Source organism: Heteronotia binoei, chromosome 1 (genome assembly GCF_032191835.1).
Source record: "Heteronotia binoei isolate CCM8104 ecotype False Entrance Well chromosome 1, APGP_CSIRO_Hbin_v1, whole genome shotgun sequence".
NCBI lineage: Eukaryota > Metazoa > Chordata > Lepidosauria > Squamata > Gekkonidae > Heteronotia > Heteronotia binoei.
Genome location: NC_083223.1, coordinates 127,476,775 through 127,502,200, shown reverse-complemented (window position 1 = coordinate 127,502,200; position 25,426 = coordinate 127,476,775). Strand labels below are relative to the sequence as shown.

At 41.5% G+C, this 25,426-nt stretch overlaps 1 protein-coding gene across 1 annotated transcript in view; it reads right to left on the bottom strand.

Moving 5' to 3' along the window:
- UTRN (utrophin) overlaps positions 1 to 25,426 on the bottom strand; it is a 640,548-nt gene that overhangs the window by 413,961 nt on the left and 201,161 nt on the right. The window contains exons 33-40 of the mRNA XM_060240558.1: positions 25,004 to 25,159; positions 24,042 to 24,212; positions 21,316 to 21,495; positions 18,598 to 18,726; positions 18,266 to 18,436; positions 9,982 to 10,137; positions 8,943 to 9,080; positions 6,635 to 6,763 (exon numbers count right to left, since the gene is read on the bottom strand). Of these exons, the coding sequence (XP_060096541.1) occupies positions 6,635 to 6,763; positions 8,943 to 9,080; positions 9,982 to 10,137; positions 18,266 to 18,436; positions 18,598 to 18,726; positions 21,316 to 21,495; positions 24,042 to 24,212; positions 25,004 to 25,159 (1,230 nt within the window). The remainder of the gene's footprint in view (positions 1 to 6,634; positions 6,764 to 8,942; positions 9,081 to 9,981; positions 10,138 to 18,265; positions 18,437 to 18,597; positions 18,727 to 21,315; positions 21,496 to 24,041; positions 24,213 to 25,003; positions 25,160 to 25,426) is intronic.

The following is a 25,426-nucleotide window of genomic DNA, read 5'->3' as shown; positions in this document are numbered from 1 at the left end:
GAAACTGTTCACCAGCAACTAGACAACAGCCCAATGTTCCGCAACCTACAGAGTTTCACATAACTCCCAGCAGTTATTTACCCACAGTGACAACTCTTTACAAAAGTTGCTGTTTATTACTAATTTGTGACCACTTCTTTTAAGATACATTAAAAATTAGTTCTGGTATTTCACTGTGGAAAAATAATATTACGGATGGGAGCTGAGGAATCTCAGTAGCACCAAATATGACTTAAAAGGGACTACAGAGTAGAAAACCCATGACTGGGTGTCTTTTAGAAAAATAGCAACTGAAACTGAAGGATTATTTCATTGCAGCCACATTGGGGAATTTTTCCCCAATTATTTCATTGCAGCCACTATTTCCACTATGCCATTTTTCCAACTTACACAGTCTTCTTCAAGCCATTGTTAACCTAGAAGGGGGGGGGGGGTTTACAGGCAGGTACTGACAAAATTGGTCACTAAGTTAAATGGACTTTAGGCATCATTATTCTATGTTATGTGAGTACCATCCTGTACTCCTCTCCTTAATTGGTCCAGTGATACAGAAGAGTCCAATACTGATGCCTTTAATCAGGGGTCAGTGGGGGCAGAGCTCTCCAGAGCACCATTCTGAAAGTTCTTGTCCCCACCTCCCGAGCCCACTGCTGCTCTGGCTCCCTCCAAATTGGTTGCAGAGCACAACATGAGAGCCTGCACCATTCGCCTACTAGGCAGCAAGGCTGTCGGCAGCACAACCTCATGCCTTTCTCCCTCAGAGATTCTGCTTAGCTGCCCCCAACTGTCTTGCTCCTGTGACGGGGAATTGCAGAGTTGAGCCAGCGAGGTGCTGTGCCAGCTCTTTCTCACCCGACTGCTTCCATTTCCCTCCCAAACTTGACGGCATTTGACTCTAACACAAACGTGACTTGCCAAGCCTCCTCCCTCGGGGCTCCTTCGACTGGTGCTGCTGGGCTTTTCTCTACCTGCCCAGAGAAGCTGGCCTAAAAAGGAGGGGAATGGGGGACAAGATAGCAAAATTGAGGCAAATCAAGAGAGAGAAGCAGAAATAGTTGTAAAAGGGAGCAGGAATGAAAAGGAAAGTCCTGAAGCAAGGCCCCAGACATGTGAGGCTATAGGAAGCCTTTGGAGGAGAATGTAGGACTGGGAGAGCACTCTCTGACACAAGGTGCTTTGATGGATCCAGAGGGCGCTTTGGGGGCTGTGGAATCAAAAGGAGAAGCTGCAGCTTGGGGGTAAGGTGGCACAAGGCTGAGCAGTTTCAGGTGCAGAAGAGAAAGGGACATTCCAGTGGGGGAAGCAGCACTCAGCTGCTTCATCAGAGTCTTTCATCCATGCAACTCCATCTTGTTGGAGGGAGAGACAGGATAAAATGAAAGATACTGACTGACCATCAGCCTGCATTGACTGCTTGCAAAGGTCCAGTGGTTAGGGAGGCGGAGGGCAGCTGTCGCAGGAACCAGTTAACAGCATCACTGGCTTGATCACTGGTAGGGTGAAGCAGTGCAGCAGCCTCAAGCAAGAGATTCTGGGCTCTGCTAAAAAGTCTGTCAGTTACTCAATATTCTTTGAAATGCTGGGAGAGAGGGGATATAACATTTGCAATGTAATACCAATCTAAGCAGTTTATTTATTTGATTTGTTCCTCACCTTTCTCCCCAGAGGAGACCCAAAGCAGCTTCTATCATTTTCCTCTCCTCCATTTTATCCTCACAATAACCCTGTGAGGTAGGTTAGACTGAGAGTCTGAGCAACTGGTCTAAGGCCACCCAGAAAGGTTCTATAGCAGTGTGGGGATTCAAACCTGGGTCTCCCAGATCCTAGTCAGACAAGACATCACAGCTGTCCTCCTAATTCTAAATAGAGCTGCACATCTCTTAAGATTGATGACTACAGAGGGTGTCTTAATGTATGTTCCCTAATAATTTAACTTTCCTAATAATTTAATACTAATTTAATGTCAGGAGAAATAAATTGGATTTCTAGATACTCTTAATGACTATGCCATGGAACAGATGGTGGCAAAGTCTACCAAGAGAGAGGAGATCTTGGACTTGGTCCTAAGAAATGCTCAAGACCTGGTGAGAGATCTAAGACATGGTGAGGATTTTTGGCTCCAATGTGCATTACTTTGCACTTGACCACGTTGAACCTCCTTTGCTAATTTGAAGCCCACTTGCCCAGCCTTGACAGATCCCTTTGGAGTGCCTCACAATTGTCCCTGGTTATCACCACCCTGTAAAGTTTACCGTCATCCACAAATTTAGCCACTTCACTGCTTACTCCCAACTCCATATCAATAATGAACAAGTTAAAAAGCAACAGACGCAGTACTGAGCCCTGCAGCACCCCACTGCTTACCGTCTTCCACTGCGAAGATTGCCCATTTATACTTACTCCCTGCTTCCTATTAATTAGCCAGTTTTTGATCCACAAGAGGACTTGTCCTTTTACCCCATGACTATTGAGCTTACTTACGAGCCTTTGATGAGGAACTTTATCAAAAGCTTTCTGGAAGCCAAGGTAAACAAATATCTATTGACTCCCATTTGTTCACCCCCTCAAAAAACACTAACAGGTTAGTGAGACAAGATCTACCCTTACAGAACCCATGCTAAGTCTTCTTCAACAGCTTTTGTTCATTAATGTGCCTACTAATTCTCTCGTGAATAATTGTTTCCACCAACTTTCCCAGTATTGATGTCAGACTGACTAGCCTGTAATTTCCTGAATCTCCTTTGGAACCCTTTTTAAAGATGGGGTGACATTAGCTACCTTTCAGTCCTCTGGAATGGAGGCCAAGGCACAGACAGGGTGTGTTCGCTCTGGAAAAGGCTGCAGGAGAGAAGGCAGCAGGAGAGATCCCTTACCCAAGGTGGTGAATTTTGGTATTAGAGGAAGGGAATAGTCTAGCTAAATGCGTCAGGGCTCCTGTTTATTTGCACCCACCTTTATTGTATGTATTGTTCACTCACTTATTACCTGATCACTGTAAACAAACTGTTGATGTTGTTATCCTGCCTGAGTCCTCACCTCTCCTTGGTCACAGTCAGGGATCGTTTTGTAGAAAAATAGGTGGTGGAGCTCATCCAGGGATTGTTATGCAGCTGCACATACTATTCAATAGACAAGGAGGTGGAACTCTCAGAAGGAGGAGGTGGAACTCTCAGAAAGGTGCAGGAGCTGTGCTCCTGTGAGCTCCCACTGAATCTGAGGCCTGGTCACGGTTAAGAGATATCTACTAATAAAAAAGACAGGGGTGGTTGGGTGTTCTCGGCCCTCCCATGCAGACCCTTACCAGAGCGGTGGCAACCAGTAGCAGGCCCTCCTAGGCCCCTGCTGTGTGGCAGCACTTTTTGCCTCTGTCTTCACTGTGGAAGATGCGAGGTGCTATCACTGATTTCAGGAAAAGTGTTGAAAGACCTAAGTCAGATTGAGGTGACAAGAGAGGAAGTCCTATGACTGATGGATAAATTAAAAATTTACAAATCAGCAGGTCCAGATGGCATCCAAGAGTTTTGAAGTAACTCAAATGTGAATTTGTGGATCTCCTGACAAAAAAAATATGCAATCTGTTACTAAATTTTGCCTCCATTCTCAAGGACTGGAAGGTAGTTAAAGTAATCCCCATCTTTCAAAAATGTTCCACAGCAAAAGTTATTGAGGAATAATCATCATGGATTCTGTAAGAGAAGATCTTGGCTCACTAACCTTTTAGAGTTAAAGAACTGGGGGTGACCAAACATGTAGATAAGGGTGACCAGTAGATATAGTTTACCTAGGCTTCCAGAAAGCTTTTAATAATGTTCCTCATCAAAGTTCTTCATCAAAGGCTCCTAAGTAAACTCAGCAGTCATGTGATAAGAGGACAAGCTCTCTTGTGGATTAAAAACTGATTAACTGAGTACAAATGGGCAGTTTTCACAGTGGAAGGTAGTAAGCAGTGGGGTACAGCAGGGCTTAGTAATAGGCCCAATACTTTTTAACTTGCTCAGTAATGGGTTGGAGTTGAGAGGAAGCAGTGAAGTGGTTAAGTATGCAGATGACACTAAGTTGTTCAGGGCAATGAGAACCAGGGAGGACTGTGAGGAGGGATCTGTCAAGGGTGGGTGAGTGGGTGTCAATGTGGCAAATGAGATTCAGCATGGGCAAGTGCACACTGGAATAAAAAATACTAACTATAAATATATGTTGATGGGGTTCAAACTGGTGGTAACTGAGCAGGAGAGAGATCTTGGAGTTGTAGATAACTCACTGTAGATGCCAACAGTATGTGACTACAACAAAAAAAGCAAATGCTATGCTCAGAATTATTAGGAAGGGGAATGAAAACAAATCAGCCAGTATCACAATGCCCCTGTATAAATCTATAGAGGTGTGACATGATAAAGGGTGACATGATAAGTGGTTTACAAAATTATGCATGCAATAGAGAAGGTAAAAAAAGAAGTACTTTTCTCCCTTTCTCACAATACAAGAATTCATGAGCATTCAATGAAATTAATGAGCAGAAGGTTTAGGACAGATAAAAGGAAGTACTTCACCCAAAGAGTAATTAACACATGGAATTCTCTGATGCAGGAAGTCATGGTGGCTGCAGGCACAGGCAGCTTCAAGAGGGGATTAGATAAACATATGGAACAGAGATCCATCAGTGGTTATTAACCATAAGGTATAGATGGGACACTGTGTCTAGGCAGTGATGTTCTGTGTTCTTGGTGCTTGGGCTGGCAACAGTGGGAGGACTTCTGAAGTTCTGGCCCTGCTGGTGGACCTTCTGCTGGCACCTGGGTTTTGGCCACTGTTTGACACAGAGTGTTGGACTGGATGGGCCATTAGACTGATCCAACATGGCTTCTCTTACACTCTTATGTTCTTAGTTTGTTGTTCAGAAGAGAGAGAAATTATACAAAAAAGGATGCTGTTTACAATTATAGTCTTCTATTATCCATCCATCAGTAAATTTCTCGTAATTAGTATGAGCACCTTGTGATTTCTTTCCTAATGTATAAGGGTTCTTGCATAAGAACATAAGAGAAGCCATCAGAGAACATAAGAGAAGCGTCAGCGTGGCAGATGCGGTTCAGTGTGGCCAAGTGCAAAGTAATGCACATTGGGGCCAAAAATCCCAGCTTCAAATACCAGTTGATGGGGTGTGAACTGGCAGAGACTGACCAAGAGAGAGATCTTGGGATCATGGTAGATAACTCACTGAAAATGTCAAGACAGTGTGCGTTTGCAATAAAAAAGGTCAACGCCATGCTTGGAATTATTAGGAAGGGAATTGAAAACAAATCAGCCAGTATCGTAATGCCCCTGTATAAATCGATGGTGCGATCTCATTTGGAGTACTGTGTGCAGTTCTGGTCGCCGCACCTCTAAAAGGATATTATAGCATTGGAGAAAGTCCAGAAAAGGGCAACTAGAATGATTAAAGGGCTGGAACATTTTCCCTATGAAGAAAGGTTAAAACGCTTGGGACTCTTTATCTTGGAGAAACGTCGACTGCGGGGTGACATGATAGAGGTTTACAAGATAATGCATGGGATGGAGAAAGTAGAGAAAGAAGTACTTTTCTCCCTTTCTCACAATACAAGAACTCATGGGCATTCGATGAAATTGCTGAGAAGACAGGTTAAAACGGATAAAAGGAAGTACTTCTTCACCCAAAGGGTGATTAACATGTGGAATTCACTGCCACAGGAGGTGGTGGCAGCCACAAGCATAGCCACCTTCAAGAGGGGTTTAGATAAAAATATGGAGCAGAGGTCCATCAGTGGCTATTAGCCATGTGGAATTCACTGCCACAGGAGGTGGTGGCAGCCACAAGCATAGCCACCTTCAAGAGGGGTTTAGATAAAAATATGGAGCAGAGGTCCATCAGTGGCTATTAGCCACAGTGTGTAAATATATATATATAATTTTTTTTTGCCACTGTGTGACACAGAGTGTTGGACTGGATGGGCCATTGGCCTGATCTAACATGGCTTCTCTTATGTTCTTATGTTGGATCAGGCCAATGGCCCATCCAGTCCAACATTCTGTGTCACACAGTGGCCAAACACCCAAGTGCCATCAAGAGGTCCACCAGTGGGGCTAGAAGCTAACACCCATTCAACTTAAATACTCTTACTAAACATGGAACATCTATATTATAAAGTTCATGGGCAGTTTCATGGATTATACAGTAGGAACTACTGCTGTGTTTATTATGGTGTTTCCATATAAAGGATGAATGTCCTGTATACATGCATTCCTAAACAAAACTGGACATTATTTATGAACTGTGACTGGACCAGTTCTGAGACTGACTAAAATAGTACTTCAATTCAAGGCATGCCCTCTTTTTATTCAAAAACATTAACCTTAAAGACAGATTGTTTACTGATGGCTTTACTAAACACTTTTGTATTTTATGGCATTAAAACACTATAAAAACAACGAACAACATAATGGAGTGCAAACTGCATATAGAGGCAAAAAGCTGACCTAGAAAATATCTTGCCTGATTCTAGCTAAGTATATCTACTGACAGATCCTCCCTCTGATTTTTAAAAAAAGTGGTCAATAGCACCTGGATCAGTAAGTGATAACAAAAGGAGAAACAGTTGTCACAGTAAAAAGTATCTACCTGTAGTTTCTGCTCGTCAGCTTTCTGTAGTCCATCTGTTTCATTAAGCCAGTTCAGCAGACTGTCTTGGTCAGTCTTATGCTGTGACAATGAAGGAGAGATCTTTCCCCTTTGCAAAGACCATAGTTCCTATAACCAAATGAAGAAAAGTGGTTAAGGGGACAAGACAAAAAAAGGCAATGTATGCAGAAATCCAGGTATCTGACTTCATTGCCTGTGGTTTGGTCCTTAACACTTAAACCAACAAGAAAATGTAAAAGATGCTTCCTGTAAGACGAGATGCTACCACTGTCACTAGCAAAGAAAACGGGATTCTGGAGTAGAAGCAGTTCAAAGCCCTGTACTCTACTGATTACAGTAACAGTCTCAATATTCCAGCAAACTATTGAATCCAGTGACCCAAATGCCCTTCAAGCTTCAGCAGCGCATGCACTTCTCCTTTACCCACTGGAAGTTGTAAAGGAGATATGTACAAGATACCACCAACTAGAAAGGAGAACTAGGGGAGAGACACAGTACAGATAATTTATTATTATCCATTTACAAAATGTATACCCATGAAACTTAATCCTGACAAAATGGAGGCATTACTAGAGTGTGTGGGAAGGAAGTTTTGACCATGGAATTCAGATATCTCCTGTTCTGGATGCATCTTCACAGTTTGGGGATTATGCTGGATCTGGGGCTCCTGTGGCTGTTCCTGGACAGGAAAGATCTTCCCACTGTGGTGCATATCTTGGTAACATTTAGATTAGATTATTGCAGTGCACTCTACATGGGGCTGCTCTTGAAGACTGTCTGGAAGCTACACTTGGTAAAAATATTGTGGCTAGAATGTTGACTGTGGGTTATTGGATTATATTAATCCAACCTTTTTTGCTCCTAATCCACTTCAGACACAATCCAAGATGCTGGTATTAACTTTCAAAGCCCTATATAGCTTGGGGCCAGTCTTCATTAAGTATTGAAGAGCACCCTCAAACTATGGACCTGTTCCTTAAGGCCTAGGTCAGGCCTTTCACACACCAATAGCCCTTCCATCCAGTCAGGATTAAGTTTCAGTTTGTTACCCACATCCAGGGCTCTTTTTTTAGCAGGAGCTCCTCTGCATATTAGGCCACGCCCCCCTGATGTAGCCAATCCTCCAAGAGCTTGCAGGGCTCTTAGTACAGGGTCTACTGTAAGCTCCAGGAGGATTGGCTACATCAGGGGTGTGTGGCCTAATATGCAAAGGAGCTCCTGCTAGAAAAAGAGCCCTGCCCACATCCACTAAAAAACCTGCACCCAGACACCGGTTCAGGGTTTCTACAACCAGCCCAGAATTGGCTGGAAGTGAGATAAGCTCATCCACATATTGGAGACAACCCATCCCACATCTCTGGAAGACCTCACCCAGTAGTTTCATGAAGATGTTGAAGAGCACAGTGGAAAAGTTGAACCCTTCTGGAACTGCCCATACCAAAAACCATGGGGCTGAAAAGAAGCACAACCAGGCTTGAAACTAGATTGGAAAGGATCCAAGCAATCCACTTCACCCAGTAATGCTGAAGTAGCCCAGCCACTACCTGTTCAATCACTTTATTTAAAAGTGGAACAGTTGACACTGGTCAATAGTTATTGAAATCTGTGTCCAAGGTAGGTTTGTTTAGTAGTAGACAAACCAGACCCTGTTTCAAGGCTGGGGAAACTACCCCCTCAATCAAGGAGGTACTACCTCTTGAACTCCCAAGTGACAACCAACCAGCCAGCCCCTCTCCCCCCACCCCACACACACACATCAGGAAAGGCACTTAAATCTGACAGGGAGGGGCTGGCTGACAGGCACTCTATGATACAGTTACCCTCACATTTCTCTCTGACTGCTATGTAGGCTTTTCTCTCTTGCAGCATTTGCTTCTTTTGCCACTGGCAAAATTCAGTGTTTTTCAAGGAGCCCTTGCGCACAAAGATGAGCTAGTAAGTGCTTCAGAAGAGAAATATATCTGCAGCAGCCAAAGAGAAGCACATGGGGAGCGATGAGTTAAGAACCAAGCTAAAAAGTTTCAGGGTCCTGCTGGAAAGGCTATAATTTACATATCAAAAAGGGACTGCTTAGGATCATAATGCAGATATTTGGGGGACACCTGGAATAGTGAACCTAATGCTGAATATAAATCTCAATTTGATAACAAAATCTGGACATGGATACGTATAACATACTGGCAGACTTTTCTGATGCACATAGCCATGTGTGGCAGGACACCACTGGGGGCAGGACAGGCGTTAGTGTCTGAGAGTTCCCTCACTGTTCCCAATAGCCTCAACTGACCTTGTTGCTGCTATGCCTTGTCTGCAGAAACAGGAGCTGCAAACGGATTTTTTCTCGTCTGCTGTCTTCTGCAAGTTGCTGTAGTAACTGTTCACCTCTTTGTAGAACTTCTTCAACTTGAGCCCTCTCTTCATCCATCTAAATTTATTCAAACATAAAATTACAGAACAATTACCATTCTTTAAGAGCCAAATCTTTTAAATGGAGATAGTGACTTGATTTGGTCATGTTAAAAATGAGCCAGAAAGCTCTCTGGATAAAACATTTTTTCAGCTTCCTTCTTTCACTCACATACATGGGACATATTTGATATAAAGAGACCACTCAACAGTTAATCACAGCAGCATGAGTTCACAACTGATGTGCATATGCAATTGAAGGAAAACTGTCCACACAAGTATAATTCATATTGGATGATATGCTTATGCATTTTGTACTCTGGCTAGTTTTTTTAAAAAGCCTTTTGGAAAATGGACATAAGGTATTTATGTCCTAAGCAATTTTCAACTGAAAAACAAAAACTACAGTTCCATGGGTGAAACTGAGGATGACCCTTTTATACCTAGTACCAAAGCAGTGGAATAGTTCTCAGTACGGTACAGAGACAGCAGTCCTTTTAGGCTGAATGCAGAGCTGCCAATATGAAGTAAAGAAAGTTCCTATTCTCTTTGTAAAATTCACCACAGTTCCTTCCATTACTGTGAAGCCCCAGGCTACATGGAAGGAATCACAGAATGACTAGCCTCCTGCAAAATGCACAAAATTCAATGCTAGCAAACCTGACAAGCAGGCTATAGGGACTATTTGAAATAGCAAGTAAGATGGCTCGCAGCAACCACTTTATATAATGGATTATACTTTCAATATATATATATTCCAAGTTTTATGACTGTGCCAAAAAGAAGATTTATGCATTTACAAAAGGTTCCAAATTTGATTCTTGAGAAATAAGTAAGAGCCAGAACATTGCTGTATTTATTGAAGTGAACAGTGAGTGAAGGGCATGTTCTAAAAAAAATGTTATCCTATGCTCACAAACCTTTTCATCTTCATCATTTGATACCATGTGCTTTTCCACAACAGTCAGCATGTCCTGTAGCTCACACTCAAACTTATCCAAAACTGTGGAATCCACTACAGTTCCATGGGGCTCTTGCTTGGTTTGTACTTTATGACCCTCCCCATTGAAAAGCATCTGCAATATATGCAAACACAAACAGAGCATACAAGAATTAGCCAACAATTTCAATTCACAGATATATCATTTCCCTCTCCCCAGGCCATGTATCAGTTCATTAATCAATTCACCTTGCCCAAAACCTCTAAATGCCTCCTTGATCTACCACTTCCTGGCTTCTGGTTGCCTTTCACTCACCACTGTCACTCGATTCCATCACAGTCAAGCCATCTTTTCTTGTTTCTGTTCTAATGCTAGCATGCCACAGTTTCCCAGATATCCATCTCTTAACCTATTCCTCCTTCTCAAACTACCATCTAATTTTCTTCCTAATCTTTGCCCCTCTAAAAGCACTCATCTCAACTTTCTCTCACTAATCTCTTGACCTACAATATCAGTCCTGCCCTCTATTAAAACTTCTCCTCTCTGGATCATTCTGAGATCCCCATACCTTTAGCCAGAACTCTGCCTCCAAAATGTTTCCTGTCTCATCACTCTGGTCCTATGACACAGCCTTTAAATCCCTACTCTGGCCTCCTGTTAAGGTCAGATCAAACAAATCATCTGAAGGATCTGGAAGCATTCAGAAGTTTGTGGAGCTGGCAGGGCAGATCACAGGTAGGATACCATCAAGATACATAAACAAAGAAATAAGGATATGTAAAGCCATAGAGTGCTTTAAAACTAAAGACAAAGAACTCTTCCCTTTATCCCTTCTTGTGCCTTACACCTCCAGCTGTCTCCCACAGTACTTACGTGGGCATCAACATGGCAAATGAGGTTCAAAGTGGCCAAGTGCAAAGTAATGCACATTGGGGCCAAAAATCCTAACTAAATACATGTTGATGGGTCCAAACTGGCGGAGACTGACCAATAGAGAGATCTTGGAGTCATGGTAGATAACTCACTGAAAATGTCAAGACAATGTGTGACTTCAATAAAAAAAAAAAAGGCCAACACGATGCTAGGGATAATTAGGAAGGGAATTGAAAACAAATCAGCCAGTATCATAATGCCCCTGTATAAATTGATGGTACGGCCTCATTTGGAATACTGTGCACAATTCTGGTCACCATATCTCAAAAAAGATATTACAGCATTGGGAAAAGTGCAGAAAAGGGCAACTAGAATTTAAGGGTTGGAATGCTTACTCTATGGAGAAAGGTTAAAGCACCTGGGGCTCTTTAGCTGAAGAAACAATGACTGAGGGGCGACATGATTATGCATGGGATAGAGAAGGTAGAGAAAGAAACTTTTCTTCCTTTCTCACAAAACAAGACCTCATGGGCACTCAATGAAATTGCTCAGCAGTCAGGTTAGAACGGATAAAAGGAAGTATTTCTACAGCCTCTACCTAGGAAAAGTAAAGTATTTCTCTACAATTAGGACAAAAGCAGCTTCCATCATTTTATATTTATTTATTTTTATTTTATAAATTTATAGTCCACCTTTTCCCATAATGGGCTCAGGGTGGATCACAACATGGTAAAACAATTAAAACCAGCAATAAAACAATTAAGCAGTTAAAACAATTAAACCATTAGATCAAAATTAATTTAAGGCAGTACGGATGGTGTGAGCACATTAATTAAGACATGATTGTCACAGGTGACTTGGATATCCATTGATGACATTTTTATGGTCTGGACACATGGTAAAGAAGCCACCAGGCATTCAATGACTTTTACCCCACCATCAACCTGACAATGAACACCAGTCTATGCAAGAAATACATTTTCTGGACACCACTGTTAAAATACACAATGGATGCACAGACACTACCTTATACCAGAAACCTACTGACCAACACACATACCTGCATGCATCCAGCTACCATCCCAAACATGCCAAATGTTCCATTGTCTACAGCCAGGCTCTACGCTACAGCTGCATTTGTTCCAATCCTGCTGACAGAGATTCTCACCTGAGGGATCTACAACAAACCTTTTTGGAACTAAAGTACCCACCTGATGAAGTCAGGAAACAGATTAACAAAGCCAGAATGATACCAAGAGAAAACCTTTTACAAGACAGACCCCAAAAAGACAGTAACAGAACACCACTAGTGGTCACACTCAACTCCCAACTGAAAACAGTTCAACGTATCATCAACAACTTACAACCTCTACTGGATAGTGACAGCTCTCTTTCAAAAGTACTGGGGGGTAAACCTTTTCTTGCACACAGACATTCCCCTAATCTCAAACAACTCCTCACCCACAACAATACAACATCTCATCTGAGCATGGACACTGCTACCCCAGCTTGCAGTAAATCCAAGTACCAACTTTGCTACCACATACACCCAGAAAACACAATTACTAGACCTAACAGCATTAACTACACAGTCTCAGGCTCATTCACTTGTTTATCTTTCAACACTATATTTGCAATTAAATGCCAACAATGCCCTTCAGTTCTCTACATAGGACAAACAGGGCAAACCCTCCGCCAAAGGATAAATGGACACAAATCTGACATCAGGAATTACAGAACTTAGAAGCCTGTGAGGGAACACTTTAACCTTCCAAAGTATTCAATGGGTGACCTCAAAGTAGCTGTTTTACTGCAAAGGAACTTCAAGAACAGAATGGAGTGAGAAATTGCTGAATTACAAATAATTATGAAACGTGGAACAAACACCTCCCCAGGACTGAACAGGGATATTGGTTTTTCATTTCATTACAGATGCTAAACCCACTCTCACTGAGTATAGTTATACATCCACAGTATTCCAATGTATTTCTCTTTTAGAATAGTGTATCAGAATAATTTTTTGTATACATACTTTTTATATGACATACTCAAAATAGGGATATTGGCTGTTTATCATATTACATATACTTAGCCCATTTTCACTATATTTTACTGTATTCTTTTTTTTTTTTTCCTAATGGCAAACTAGAATTATGTTTACATGTTAAAAAGTAAATTAGGTGGACAAGAACATCACTATCCAATGTATTTCTCTTTTAGGTGTATTGACATACTCAAACAGGGATATTGGTTGTTTATCCCATTACATATACTGAACCCATCTCCCACTATATTTTAATGTATTTTTCTTCTAGTGGCAAACTATGTGTATGTTATGTGTTAAAAGGTAAATTAGTTGGATGGCCCAGGCTTATAATAAAAGAGTCATTAACAGACATTCTCACCTTTTGACATATTACTGTTTTATAGCTTTTGCATGTTCATGCTAATCAGATCAAAGATTTGCTCAATTTGTTAATTTTACTATTCTGTCATTGGATCTTAAATTTGTACCATTTTGCATTCTAAACCACTGCCTACCAGATAATTTTACTATTCTGTCACTGGATCTTAAATTTGTATCATTTTGCATTCTGAGTCACTGCCTACCAGCTATGAGTGGTTCTGCTCACTGTACCGGATTCCTCGTCTGATGAAGTGTGCTTAGAGCACACGAAAGCTTATGTTCTGAATAAAACTAAGTTGGTCTTAAAGGTGCAACTTGACTCCTATTTTGGATATTTAAAGAATGTCAACAGTATCAGCCCAATTTTAGCAATCAAGATGGGAATCAGTGGTGGGAGGCCAGTTGGATGGTGTACTGAAATGAGGATGCCCACTTGCCTCAACCATAGACCTGGTGGAACAGCTCCATTTTACAGGCCCTCCGGAATGGTAACAAATCCGGTAGGGCCCAAATCTCCTTAGGGAGCTGATTCCACCAGGTCGGGGCCAGGGCCAAGAAAGCCTTGGCCCTGGCCCTGGTTGAGTCAAGCCGGACGTCCCTTGGGCCAGGGATGGTCAAAAGATGTTGACTGGCTGATTGTAATGACGTCTGGGGCTCATATCGGGAGAGACGGTCCCATAGATATGCTAATCCCAGGCCACGCAAGGCTTTAAACATCAGTACTAGAACCTTGAAGCGGATCCAGTACTCAGCTGCAAACTGTGCAGCATGGGCGGACTGCTTGCCTGTAAAGGCAATTCAGTCAGCAATCATGCTGCTGCATTTTGCACCAGCTGGAGTTTCCAGATAAGTCTCAAGGGCAAGCCCACGTAGAGTGAGTTACAGTAGTCCAAGTGGCTGTTGCATGGATCACTGTAGCTAAGTCCTGAGGAGCCAGATAGGGCACTAATTGTTTGACCTGCCAAAGATGGTGAAAGGCAGATTGTGCAACAGCTGTGACCTGGGCCTCCATAGAAAGGGTGGCATCCAGTATCACACCAAAACTCCTCAGCTTCTGAGCTGGCACAAGAGGTGCACCATCCAGGGTGGGGAGTCGGATGCCTGGTCTTAGCTTCCCACGACTGGACCTCCATCTTGGTTGGATTAAGCTTCAGCCAGCTCAGTTGTAACCAATCAGCCACTGCTTCCAACGCCCTGGTTAGATGGTCTGGGGTAGAGTCTGGGTGGCCGTCCATCAACAGATAGAGCTGGGTGTCATCTGCATACTGGTGACAACCCAGCCCAAAACCTCTGGCAATCTGGGCAAGGGGGTGCATATAGAGAGAACAGCAAGAGAATAGCTCCCTGCAGTACACCACACTCTAGTGGATAACACAGGGAGGTCTGCTTGCCAATTGCCACCTTTTGTCCCCGACCATGGAGAAAGGAGGAAAACCAGTGTTATCCCAACCAGATCCAGTGTTATCCCAGCCCAAAAGACCAAATCAAGCGTATGGCCGGCCTGGTGAGTGGGAGCCTAAACAATCTGGCTGAGTCCTAGTGTCTCCATGGATGACACCAGGTCCTGAGCCTGCAAGGATGCTGCATCATCAGCATGGACACTGAAATCCCCCAGGATTAACAGCTTGAGGAAGTCCAGTGCCCAGGTCGATACCACATCCAGCAGGGCAGGTAGGCTCTCTGGGAGTGTGTTAGGCGACTGGTACATCACCCAGATGGCCAAACTCTCCTCAGCTTCCCATACCAGACCGACAAATTCAATGCCCGTGATGTTTGGGGTGGGAAGTGCCCTGAAAGAGACAGGCTCACGAATGAGCACTGCAAAGCACCCACCCCACCGGTCCTCGATTGGTGAAGGACTGAGAACCTATGTGAGGTAAGCTGGTTCAGGGCAACAGACTCGCTCTCCCAAACCCAGATCTCCATCGCACACGACAGATCTATCTTTTGCTCCACAAAATAATCTTGTATAGATCTTATTATTGATAGACCTGGCATTAATCAACACCAATGTCGGAGCCAGGTAAATTATCCTAGTCCCACAACCGACATTCTCCTCTCTCCCTTTTGATCCGCACAACAGCCCTGTGAGGTACATTAGGCTGAAAGTCTGTGACTGGTCTGGAATCACAGTGTGGACCAAAGCAGGGGAGGAACCAAAGCAGCTTGCATCATTGTCCTCTCCCACCCCACTTTCAAGAACCCCGTGAAGTAGGTTAGGCTGAAAGTCTATGACTGGTCCAAGATCACCCACAGCAAGAACCTGGGTCTGGCAGACCCTGCTCTGAATCCCTAACTCCTATGCCACACTGGTGTCATGGGGGGCTGCTGCTGAACAGCAGCAAGCAGCCAGGCCTAGGGTAGCCAGCCTTTACGTGAAGCCTAAAGATCTCCTGGTATCACAACTGAACTCCAGACAACAAATTTCTCTCCCCCTGGAAAAAATAACTGCTTTGGAAGGTGGATTGTATGGCATTATATTCAGCTCTCCCCTCCCCAAATTCTACCCTCCTCAAACTCCATCACAAAATCTCCAGGAATTTCTCACCATTCTGGAACTAGCATCTCTTGTCAGGACAGGCCCCAATGAGTTCTCCTTCAAAAGCCTTTGGTGATACCTTTCAGACCACTTTCTCTCTGATAATGTTGTTGGTCTTAAGCACAGGACTTCTCTCTCTCTCCCCCCCCCCTTCATTTCCACTTCCCCTCTCTATCTCTCTCTCTGTAGCTGGTCTGCTGCCATGGGACACCATATTCTCCCTGCCTCTGGCTATTCCCCTTCCAGAAGAGGAAAGGGAGGAGCCTGCAGCCAATCAAGGGAAGGCTTTCTCTGGCTCTTTCCCTCCTCTTCCCTCAGCCAATCGAGGGAAGGCTTTCTTTTTCTCTCCTCTTTGAAGCAGTGGCTCAATCCTTGTCTGCTTGGGGCTGGAGGGTAGGGGTTTCTATCCATTGAGAGTGAGCGACAGGCCGCTCAGCCAATGAGAGGTTAGATGAACCGTGGCCAGACTGTGTGAAGAATTATATTATAGAGGAGATACTTTATTTTAAATGTTGTTTTAATGTTAAAATGCTTTATTGTTTTGATGCTCACCACACTGGGGACCTTATTTGGATAGAAAAAAAGTACAGAGGTGCTGTAAATAAACAACAAATAAATCTTGGATCTTCTCCATGAGACTGAATAGACATTCTGGACCTTGGGAGAGAGCAGAGTAACCAATGGTATGGTTGACAGTATAGAAAGATGAAGGATGGAAGCTCCAACTGAGGCACAATGGACATGATGTCGCATTATAAAGTGGGTACAGAGGCTGACTAGCCTTGGACCATATGTGGTAGAGCTGGAAGGGATTCTGCTGTGAAGCTGAAGCAGAGTAAATCTCTTCTTAGAATACACCATAATATATGCTGCCGGGGGGGGGGGGGTTGGAATGAATCCAGCATCAGTTTTACTATCTTTCTTGCCAGTATGATACAGAAAGTGCCAAATGATATGTTGGTTCTGCCAGACTTTCAACCAAGAGAAGGTAAAGGTCTGCTTAATAAATTTTAAGCAATGCAGGCAATTCTGCATTCCCCTGAATGCAAAAGATGCTTGGTATGACCATCAGTAGTTGGCAACTTGATCCCACAAATAACATTACAAAGAAGCCTTCTGTGCCATAAAGATTTATGGAAAAAAATGGTGCAAATTAAAATGATAAAAAGAGTGAGTTTGCCAAATGCAGAGAATCAAAAACAACTCAAAACAGCATCCAAAACCTTTACTCACTATGTATCCTCTTTTTTGAGAGAAGGTATACCTCACAAAAGTTGGAGCTCCTCACAAGGTCTCAGTTTTGGTAGCTGAAAAGTGAGCAGGAAGCATGGCTCCAGCCTCTCTGAGCATGTGTTGCTCCCAGTACATGGAACCCGCAGCCTCCTCACCCCAAAATAATTTTACCTTATCATTAGAAGCTATACACACTCAACTCCCATCACCACATGAGGAAAATCAATGCATAATTTTTCCTGATTATGGTCAACACCCATCTCAAAAAAAAAAATAACAAATAAGAAATACAACATTAGCTCACTGATAAATAAATACCTATTGTCAGCAGTTTTAGTGCAACACATATATCTTATGATCTAGATATAACTGGCTATGATCTAGATATAACTGACTAGCATTGGCTATGATCTAGATCAGGGGTGGGGAACCTTTTTTCTGCCAAGGGCCATATGGATATTTATAACATCATTCACGGGCCATAAAAAATTATCAACTTAAAAAACAGTGCTCCACCAAGGAAGAATGATTCAGGCCAGCAAAATTAATGCAAATAATTGTTTTTCTATTTGAAGTAATGTGGGGAGAGCCTAATCTGGCACGCACACACACACACACAGATACCCGGCCCACCGCCCTAGACAAATGCATAGGTACAGGTCTTTTTTGTAGAAAAAGTTCAGCAGGAACTCAGTAGCATATTAGGCCACATCCCCTAATATTAGCATATTAGGTCACACACTTATTAGCATATTAGGCCACACCATCTGGGATAATCAAGTGTAAACTGAACTGTGACAGTAACTTTTCCAGGACCTGCAGCAATTCTGGCCAGCCAGCCAGGTCCCAGGAAGGCTGCCACACAGTACATCTGGGCCTTGTGATCCCTGCCTAGTCCTGGGGAGGCTGCTGCACAGTGCGGCTGGGCCCCACAACCCTCATTGGCCAACCAGGCTCCAAGGAGGTTGCCACATGGCTTAGTTCGGCCCAGCAATCCCAAGGGCCATACCAAGTGACCTCAAGGGCCACATACGGCCCTCGGGATGGAGGTTTCCCTCCCCTTATCTAAATATAACTAACTAGCAATGGCTTAACAGAGAAGAGGCAAGAAATCCCTTTTTAAAAAAAGATTCTTGCACATTTTTTTAAACAAAATCTGTTTCCTGGAATTATTAAGTGACATTCTTGTTTTACAGTTACTCTTTCCTCACCTTCGCACTCCTGATATGCTGTGATACCTTTTCAAAGTTCCTGTTCAATTCAGCCAGCTTTGGTTCTACAAGTTCACAGCATGACATGCCACGTCCATTCATCAAGATAATAGCTTGGTCACGCACATTATCCACTCTCAAGCTAACTTCATCCAATTCTGACGCAAGACGCTAGAAGACAGGAAAGAAAACAGCATCAGTTTAGTACACAGCAGGGTCAAATTGGGAAGGAGTGTGGAATGGGAGAAATCAACCAAGAAATCTGACTGGGTATGAATACAGAATGTGTTATTACTGTGCAAAGCACATCAGTAAAACGTTATATTTGCCACCTTCACTGTCTCATCTTTCTTGCTGGCTGGCTTTTTCTCAATTTCATCCAACAGGGCTTCAGCTTGGTAGAGCCAAGTGCTTATATGGGCAACATTTTCATCAAAAATCTCTAGTTGACTTTGGTGATTCTGGAAAGTAAGAGCAAAAAAATAAATCAAAGGAAAGTACCCAGTGAAAGACCAGGGAAAATGCAAATGCTGTAGCTATTTTGACCGAAAACACTTTACAGTGGACAGTCAAAAATCTAAATGAATAAAGGTGTTCAAAACTGTCAATTCCAAGACCACTAAATGAACTAAAATAAAAACACATATTGAAGACCAATTTAGATTCAAATACCAAAAGCCCTAAATCTTTTCCAGATTTGCCTCCCCTGCTTCCAAGCCTTTGATCCAGGAAAGTATGTTATCTTTTTTTCTAGCAGATCTCTTCTTTCTTGAGCATAAAAAATATGTGGGTATCATTTGCATTCCTATTTCAAAAGGGGAGAGGGCAAAAGTCTGATATGCTAAAAATATGATGTTATTAAGAGAGTCTAAAGCTGTTCTCAAGAACTCTTGATGTCAGTTCTTCTACTGGATAAAGTCAAAGGAAGCTGGTCATTAAGTTCTCATAAGATTGGCAGAAAGCAATTTATTATGAATAATGATTTCAGAGATACAGACAGATAGAATATGATTTATCATCTTTTGGAGAGATGATTCACAGAACTCCTCTTTTTCCCCCCTTTAAATCATTCATTCTGAAGCCAATACTGTACAACAATGGTTTTGATACTTCAAGGGTATGGCGAAAGAAGCAAATTAACTGTTTTAACGCTGCAGGGACAACTGTAAGTGCAGCAAGTCTAAACTTTTGAGAGGGTTTTGAGGCCATTTGCTGATGCTACACTTGGTTAGGAATGTTCAGATAGCTCACTGTACATAAGTAGTATTTATTAGGTTTGTGGGATGTTTTAATTGTTTGATGTTCTTGCATTGTTGTTTTTATTTATTTTATTCAATTTGTTAGTTGCCCTTCCCTAAGAATAGGACTCAGAGTGGCTGACATCAGGAACACACACAATAAATAAGATTAAAATGGCATTAAAATACTTAAAAAAAAAAAACCACCATCACTGTAACATTCAGATGACAGAAAAATCTCCCGTACCCACCGGCCCCCTGGGTGTCAGGAGTTTGGAAGGATAAGGAGGGAGGTGGGGGGTATGAGAGTGCCAGACCATTGCTTTCCTTAGTCAAATGCCTGGTGAAACATCTCAGCATTGTAAACCCATCCCCCATGGAAAGGTAGTAAATCCCGTAGTGTGTGGATGTTCTCAGGCAGAGAGTTCCACCAGGTGGGGGGCTAAGACTAAAAAGGCCCTAGCCCTAGTTGAGCACAACCGGATCTCTTTCAGGCTGGCGACCACCAGAAGGTTCTTATTGGTAGAATGTAATGTTCTTCCAGGGGCATACTGAGAGAGGCGAGCCTGAAGATGGGTCCCTGACTGCTAAGGGTTTCATTTTTGTTACCTACCTTTGATCCCAGTGGCAAAAGACAAAAGCGGGCTTATGTATTATAAATAAATATGTATTTTATGACATTGTGATGTAAGCAATGAGTACCCCAACTGAAGGCATCAGCTCGCATTTTCAAGACTTCAAGCATAACATCAAGGGGACTTGCTAGCATGTAGGGATGGGCACAAACTGGTTCACAGCTGACCTGTTAGGTTTAAATGGCTGTGAGGCAGGGGAAAGCAAAAGCTACCAGTGAAATGGCTGCCAGCCATTTAAACCTACTAGCGGGGTGGGTCCACCCATCAGCTGTTAGGTTTAAATGGCTGCAAGCCATTAAACCCATTAGTTTTGCTTCTAAGTGGGGAAAGTGAAACAGACAGGTTCAATGAATGGCAGCCATTGAATCCTTCCTGGAAAATCTCCTGGGAAAGGGGGGATCTGAACTCGCCAGTTCAGTTTAGGGCCTTTTGGCTCAATTTGAGGTTTGGTTTGGGGGCCACCACAAACTCTAAACCAAACTGCATTTTTTGGATTCATGCCCATCTCTACTAGCACATTATGTTCCAACCTCCACAAATTCAAAGGATCATCTTCTAATTCCAGAGATAGCTCCAATATGCCATGATTATTCACTACAGCTAAGCATCTCACGTTCAAAGCAGATTTAAAATATCAGAGTTTCAAAGTTTTAATCTTTAATATTCACATTGCCACATTACTTAGCAAATACACAATTTGAATTCTTCATCCTTTGAGCAAATTGAGATAGAAGTATTTATTAGGTTTGTCTCCTCACAGATATACCTTCACTTTCAAAACTTACTTCCTTACAAAGGAAAATATTTCAGAATTAATTCGATATAACAAGTTGAGGTGACGGATTACTTGAAAAGTGGATTAGATAGATTCGTGGATGTACAACATAGGACTTTATAGTTTGATAAGATTTTAACATTCAAGATAGCCACAGGTGAAAGCAATTATTTCTGTGCTCCTGTTATGAACCATCCGGATGGCCATTGTGGAAACAGGATGTTGGATTAGGTGGTCCACTGGTCTGTCCAGTACATTACTTCTTATTTTCTTATACTGTCAAGTACATCTTACTTTATTAACATGCTCTGGATGCTTTAACAAAAGATACATAACTTTATTATTTAAAGACAATTGAAACACAGCAAATATCATAATATACCACGTGTATATATTGCTTACTAGAAGTGTGTTGCACCAGTCATCTGTCCATGTCCGAACTCTACTCCAGCCAGCATTAAGAATACAGAGCTTCTCTTCCAAAATCATCTCACTACCTTCTACCAGAGTCTGAAGTACAGCACTGCTCTCCGTTATACTGTTTAGATCAGCTTTCCTTCTTTCCAGTTCTCGTAGAATGTTCTAGAGGGAACAGAAACATTGGTCCACCAAATGCCTCAGGATTACATGCAAGATGTTAAAAGCATTCCCATCCTGTGAAGATGCTCTCTGGCCAGTTCCATATAATATTATATATTTGCTGCAGCTAACCCCAACCACTGGAGATTTAAATATTTAATTAGCTTTGTCAGCAACATACCTAATCCACAATATTCTAAAAAAATTTCATCATTTAACATTCTATTTAATACAAAAAGGATCTGGAGAATGACAGTCACTGCCCTGCATTTCAATGAACAAATATGTCTATATATCTACTCAGTTATAAAAATTGTGTACTTCATAGTCCCTCCATCAAATGTTAATCAGATGTTATACTTTATTATATAGGCACTAGACAACAGTCATATAAAGTTTCCAACTTTTCATAGGGAACTGGGAAACATAAACTATCCATCTGTTATGGTCCAATTCAAGTTCCACTTATGCATGTCTCCTGAATTGAAACAAATGTTTCACAGTTCTTTCCTCTATAATGTACACTTTTGTTGTATGGTGGGTACTTAAATCAGTGACTGCTACAGCAGAGAGTCTCTTTCCCATGTTAAATTATTTGTGGAGTATAAGCTCAGAGACTACTGCAATATATCACATATTCAAATGTTTAATAGTACTTAATTATTGTATAAACTCTAGCAAGCTTAATTTTCAGACAACAATCCTATATAGCCACTTCTAATGTGAGAAAGTCTTACAGATTTGTTTTCTTGCAAAATGCACTCAGGTACGTCAAGGACGCAAAAGTCATTCCACAGATCCATGTTCTTGTTCTATACACAAATCCTTCAAATTATACTTTGTGGCTAACTCACAAGAATATTCCTACAATGTTAGACCAAGTATGGGACTATTGATAAATACCCTCACCTTGTAAGAGAATTTACACATTGTGCTATTTCTTTATAAAGGTATATTATTATATTGTGTACCCAATACACAACAGTAACCAATACACAACAGTACTTCTTATAGGCAGATGACTTTTTGCACTCAATTAGACAAATAACTGACTAACCATGATGTTCTGTAAAATAGCAATCTGTAATTGAGGCAAGCAATTATATTAAACAGCAGTACTGCATTAATAAAAAAAGAAGAACTCTACTGAACACTTAATCTAACATATTTGTACTTTTGCCTGTTGCAATTCAACGGTTTGCAAAGGCAAAAAAGTTTTTAAATGTCTTCTAAAAGAAGATTTAAAAGACATTTCAAGGTATTAAACTAACCAGGTCAACACTGAAAGAAAAGGCAGTAATGGAAGTGTGGCAATGCAATGTACTACAAAGATTATAAATATCTGATAAAGTAGATGGGAAGAATTTATCATTTGGTATAACTGATTTGTTGCTTTTAGATACATTAAAATCTTTATATAGTTAAATAAAATAGATTAAATTATTATTGATAAGGTTCTTTGCGCACAATAATGCAAATATTAACTGCTCATATTATAACAAATGAACTTTCAGTTGTGCTACAGTGGAGTTTAATTTCAGGATGGTTTAACTACTCCACTGTTAATACTATAAAGTAGCTACAGATTGAATAATTAATCCCTTTACAAATAATGTAATTCCATCTCTAGACAACAAAATGCTTGAAAATTTCTCTGTGATTTTACAAACTTGATTGCGTACTATAGGCACAGAGGATAAAACAATGCAGTCTTAATACCCATGTGCCATATATTGTAATGGTTTTGAAACAGACACTATGGAAAACAAATGCCAAAGATTCTAAACTACCAGCTACAGCCATCAAAGCATTTATGTTTTGATGACTGTAGCTGTTGACTGCCATCTGCACACTAATGAAATGATTAAAAATTGTTCCAAAACCCTTCTTCAAAAGTTACATTCTCCTCTTAATGTAAACCAGCCACAATCAAATGCATAAATAAGTGCTATGGATGGTTCCTGAACTACTCTTCTGATATGCAATAGACCCTAAATATGTTTTCCAGTTCCTTTACCACAGCTGAAAAGAAGAAACTACTAGTCAAATTACTTGCAGGGATTCTAGCAGACTTTTAAAATGATTTTATAAACAGGATCTTTGTATTCATGATGAAGTTTTATGGATGGATTTTAAGGGACAAAGCCACGACAAGTTGATCAACAAATTACTTCAAAAGACAGAATTCTATTTGTGGTTCTCCTTGATTAGAAAGTTATAGCATCTACCCTATTCACATTCTATATATTTAGCAGATATTTAAGGACACAGGAAAAACTGATTTACAAATGAAACATCAGACTGAAAGCATAACATACACTAAAATCTCACACCATTATAAGCTTACCAAAAGGTTCACACTTCCAAACAATTCCTGACTCTAGCAAAGCTTCAAGAGCTTCACTCTACAGGTCAGGACAGTGGTTCGGGGATGGGGGCAGTCTACTAAATCTCCTGTGTAGTTTCCAAATCTGATACAATGAGAATACTTTGGGTCTGGGGGGTGGTGGTGACAATAGTCTCTAGGAACAAAAGATACTTGTTCTTACTTTAGCCCACACAATTTCAGTGTCTAGGGCAGCAAGCAAACTCTGTGTGGTGGACTTGTGCACTAATTCAGCTTCTGTAGCCTCCAGCCATTTTGACAAAGAGAAAGACTCTTCTTTGAGTTTTCGTGACAGATGCAATGCCTGTTCCAGATCTTGCTTTCCTTCTGTAACCTGTATGAAGAAGTCAGAAAAAAAATAAATTATCTCTGAAGATAAAGAATGCCACTACAAAACAAGGAGGAGAGCATTAATGAAATAATACTATAGACAGCCCTAACTACTTTTGTTTCTACTCTTCTGCAGCCTCCAGCCTACCAGATGAACCATAATCAACTTTGAAGGCAAAGAAGGCGAAGGTGAAGAAGAGGAGGAATAGGAGATTGGATTTATACCCCACCCTTCACTATCCAAAGGAGTCTCAGAGCAATTTACAATCTTCTTTCCCTTCCCCTCCCCACAACAGACACCCTGTGAGGTAGGTGGGGCTGAAAGAGCTCTCCCATAACAGCTCTTGAGCAGAACAGCTCTGCGAGAACTTGTCTGACCCAAGGTCACATCAGTAGGTGCATGTTGAGGAGTAGGGAATCAAACCGAGTTCTCCCAGATAAGAGTCCATGCACTTAACCACTATGCCCAAATGGCTCTTTTTAGCTTCTTTTGGAGTAGAAGACTGATGCCATTACACATGTATAACTGTCAGCACATTGTTCAAAAACTGGCAGAGTTGGGGGTGAGGCTTCAAAGAATGACTCCTGTACACCTTAGGAAAAGTGAACGACATGCAGAACACATGAAAGGAATTACATTAACTTCCACTGCTTACCATCCTAACACTGCTTAATGAACTATTACCATTCAACAGGATATAGCAATCTGCTATAGAGCAAGCGCAGAAAACTGGTGAAATTTGTTATATGCAATGAAACAAAAATTCATTTAGAGTAGTACAAGACAACTCTTACCTGTGCACCTAGATCATTATAAAGAAATTTCAATGCTGTAAGTTGTTCATCCATAATTTTTGGGTTGTCAGTTTGTTGCTTTTGTACAATTTGCCTTCCTGTTTTAATCACAGTCTCTACTTCAAGCTTTACTTCACTCAGGGTCTTATAGAGTTTCTAGAACCAAGACAATTTAATAATAGCAGTTTCTTCACTTTCAAATCACTAATCATATTACTCATATTACATCGCACAGGAGTGCTTACATTTACCATTTCAAGAGGTAGCAGTTCAATTTAGACATCATGACCGTGCCTTAGCTTGGCTCTTGTAAATGAGCTGCAAGATCATGCACTCCAGCTTCTTCTTGAACAGAAAAACAGGTTGCTTACCTGTAACAGATTATCTTCCAGTGGTCATCTGTGCATTCACACCCATGGGATG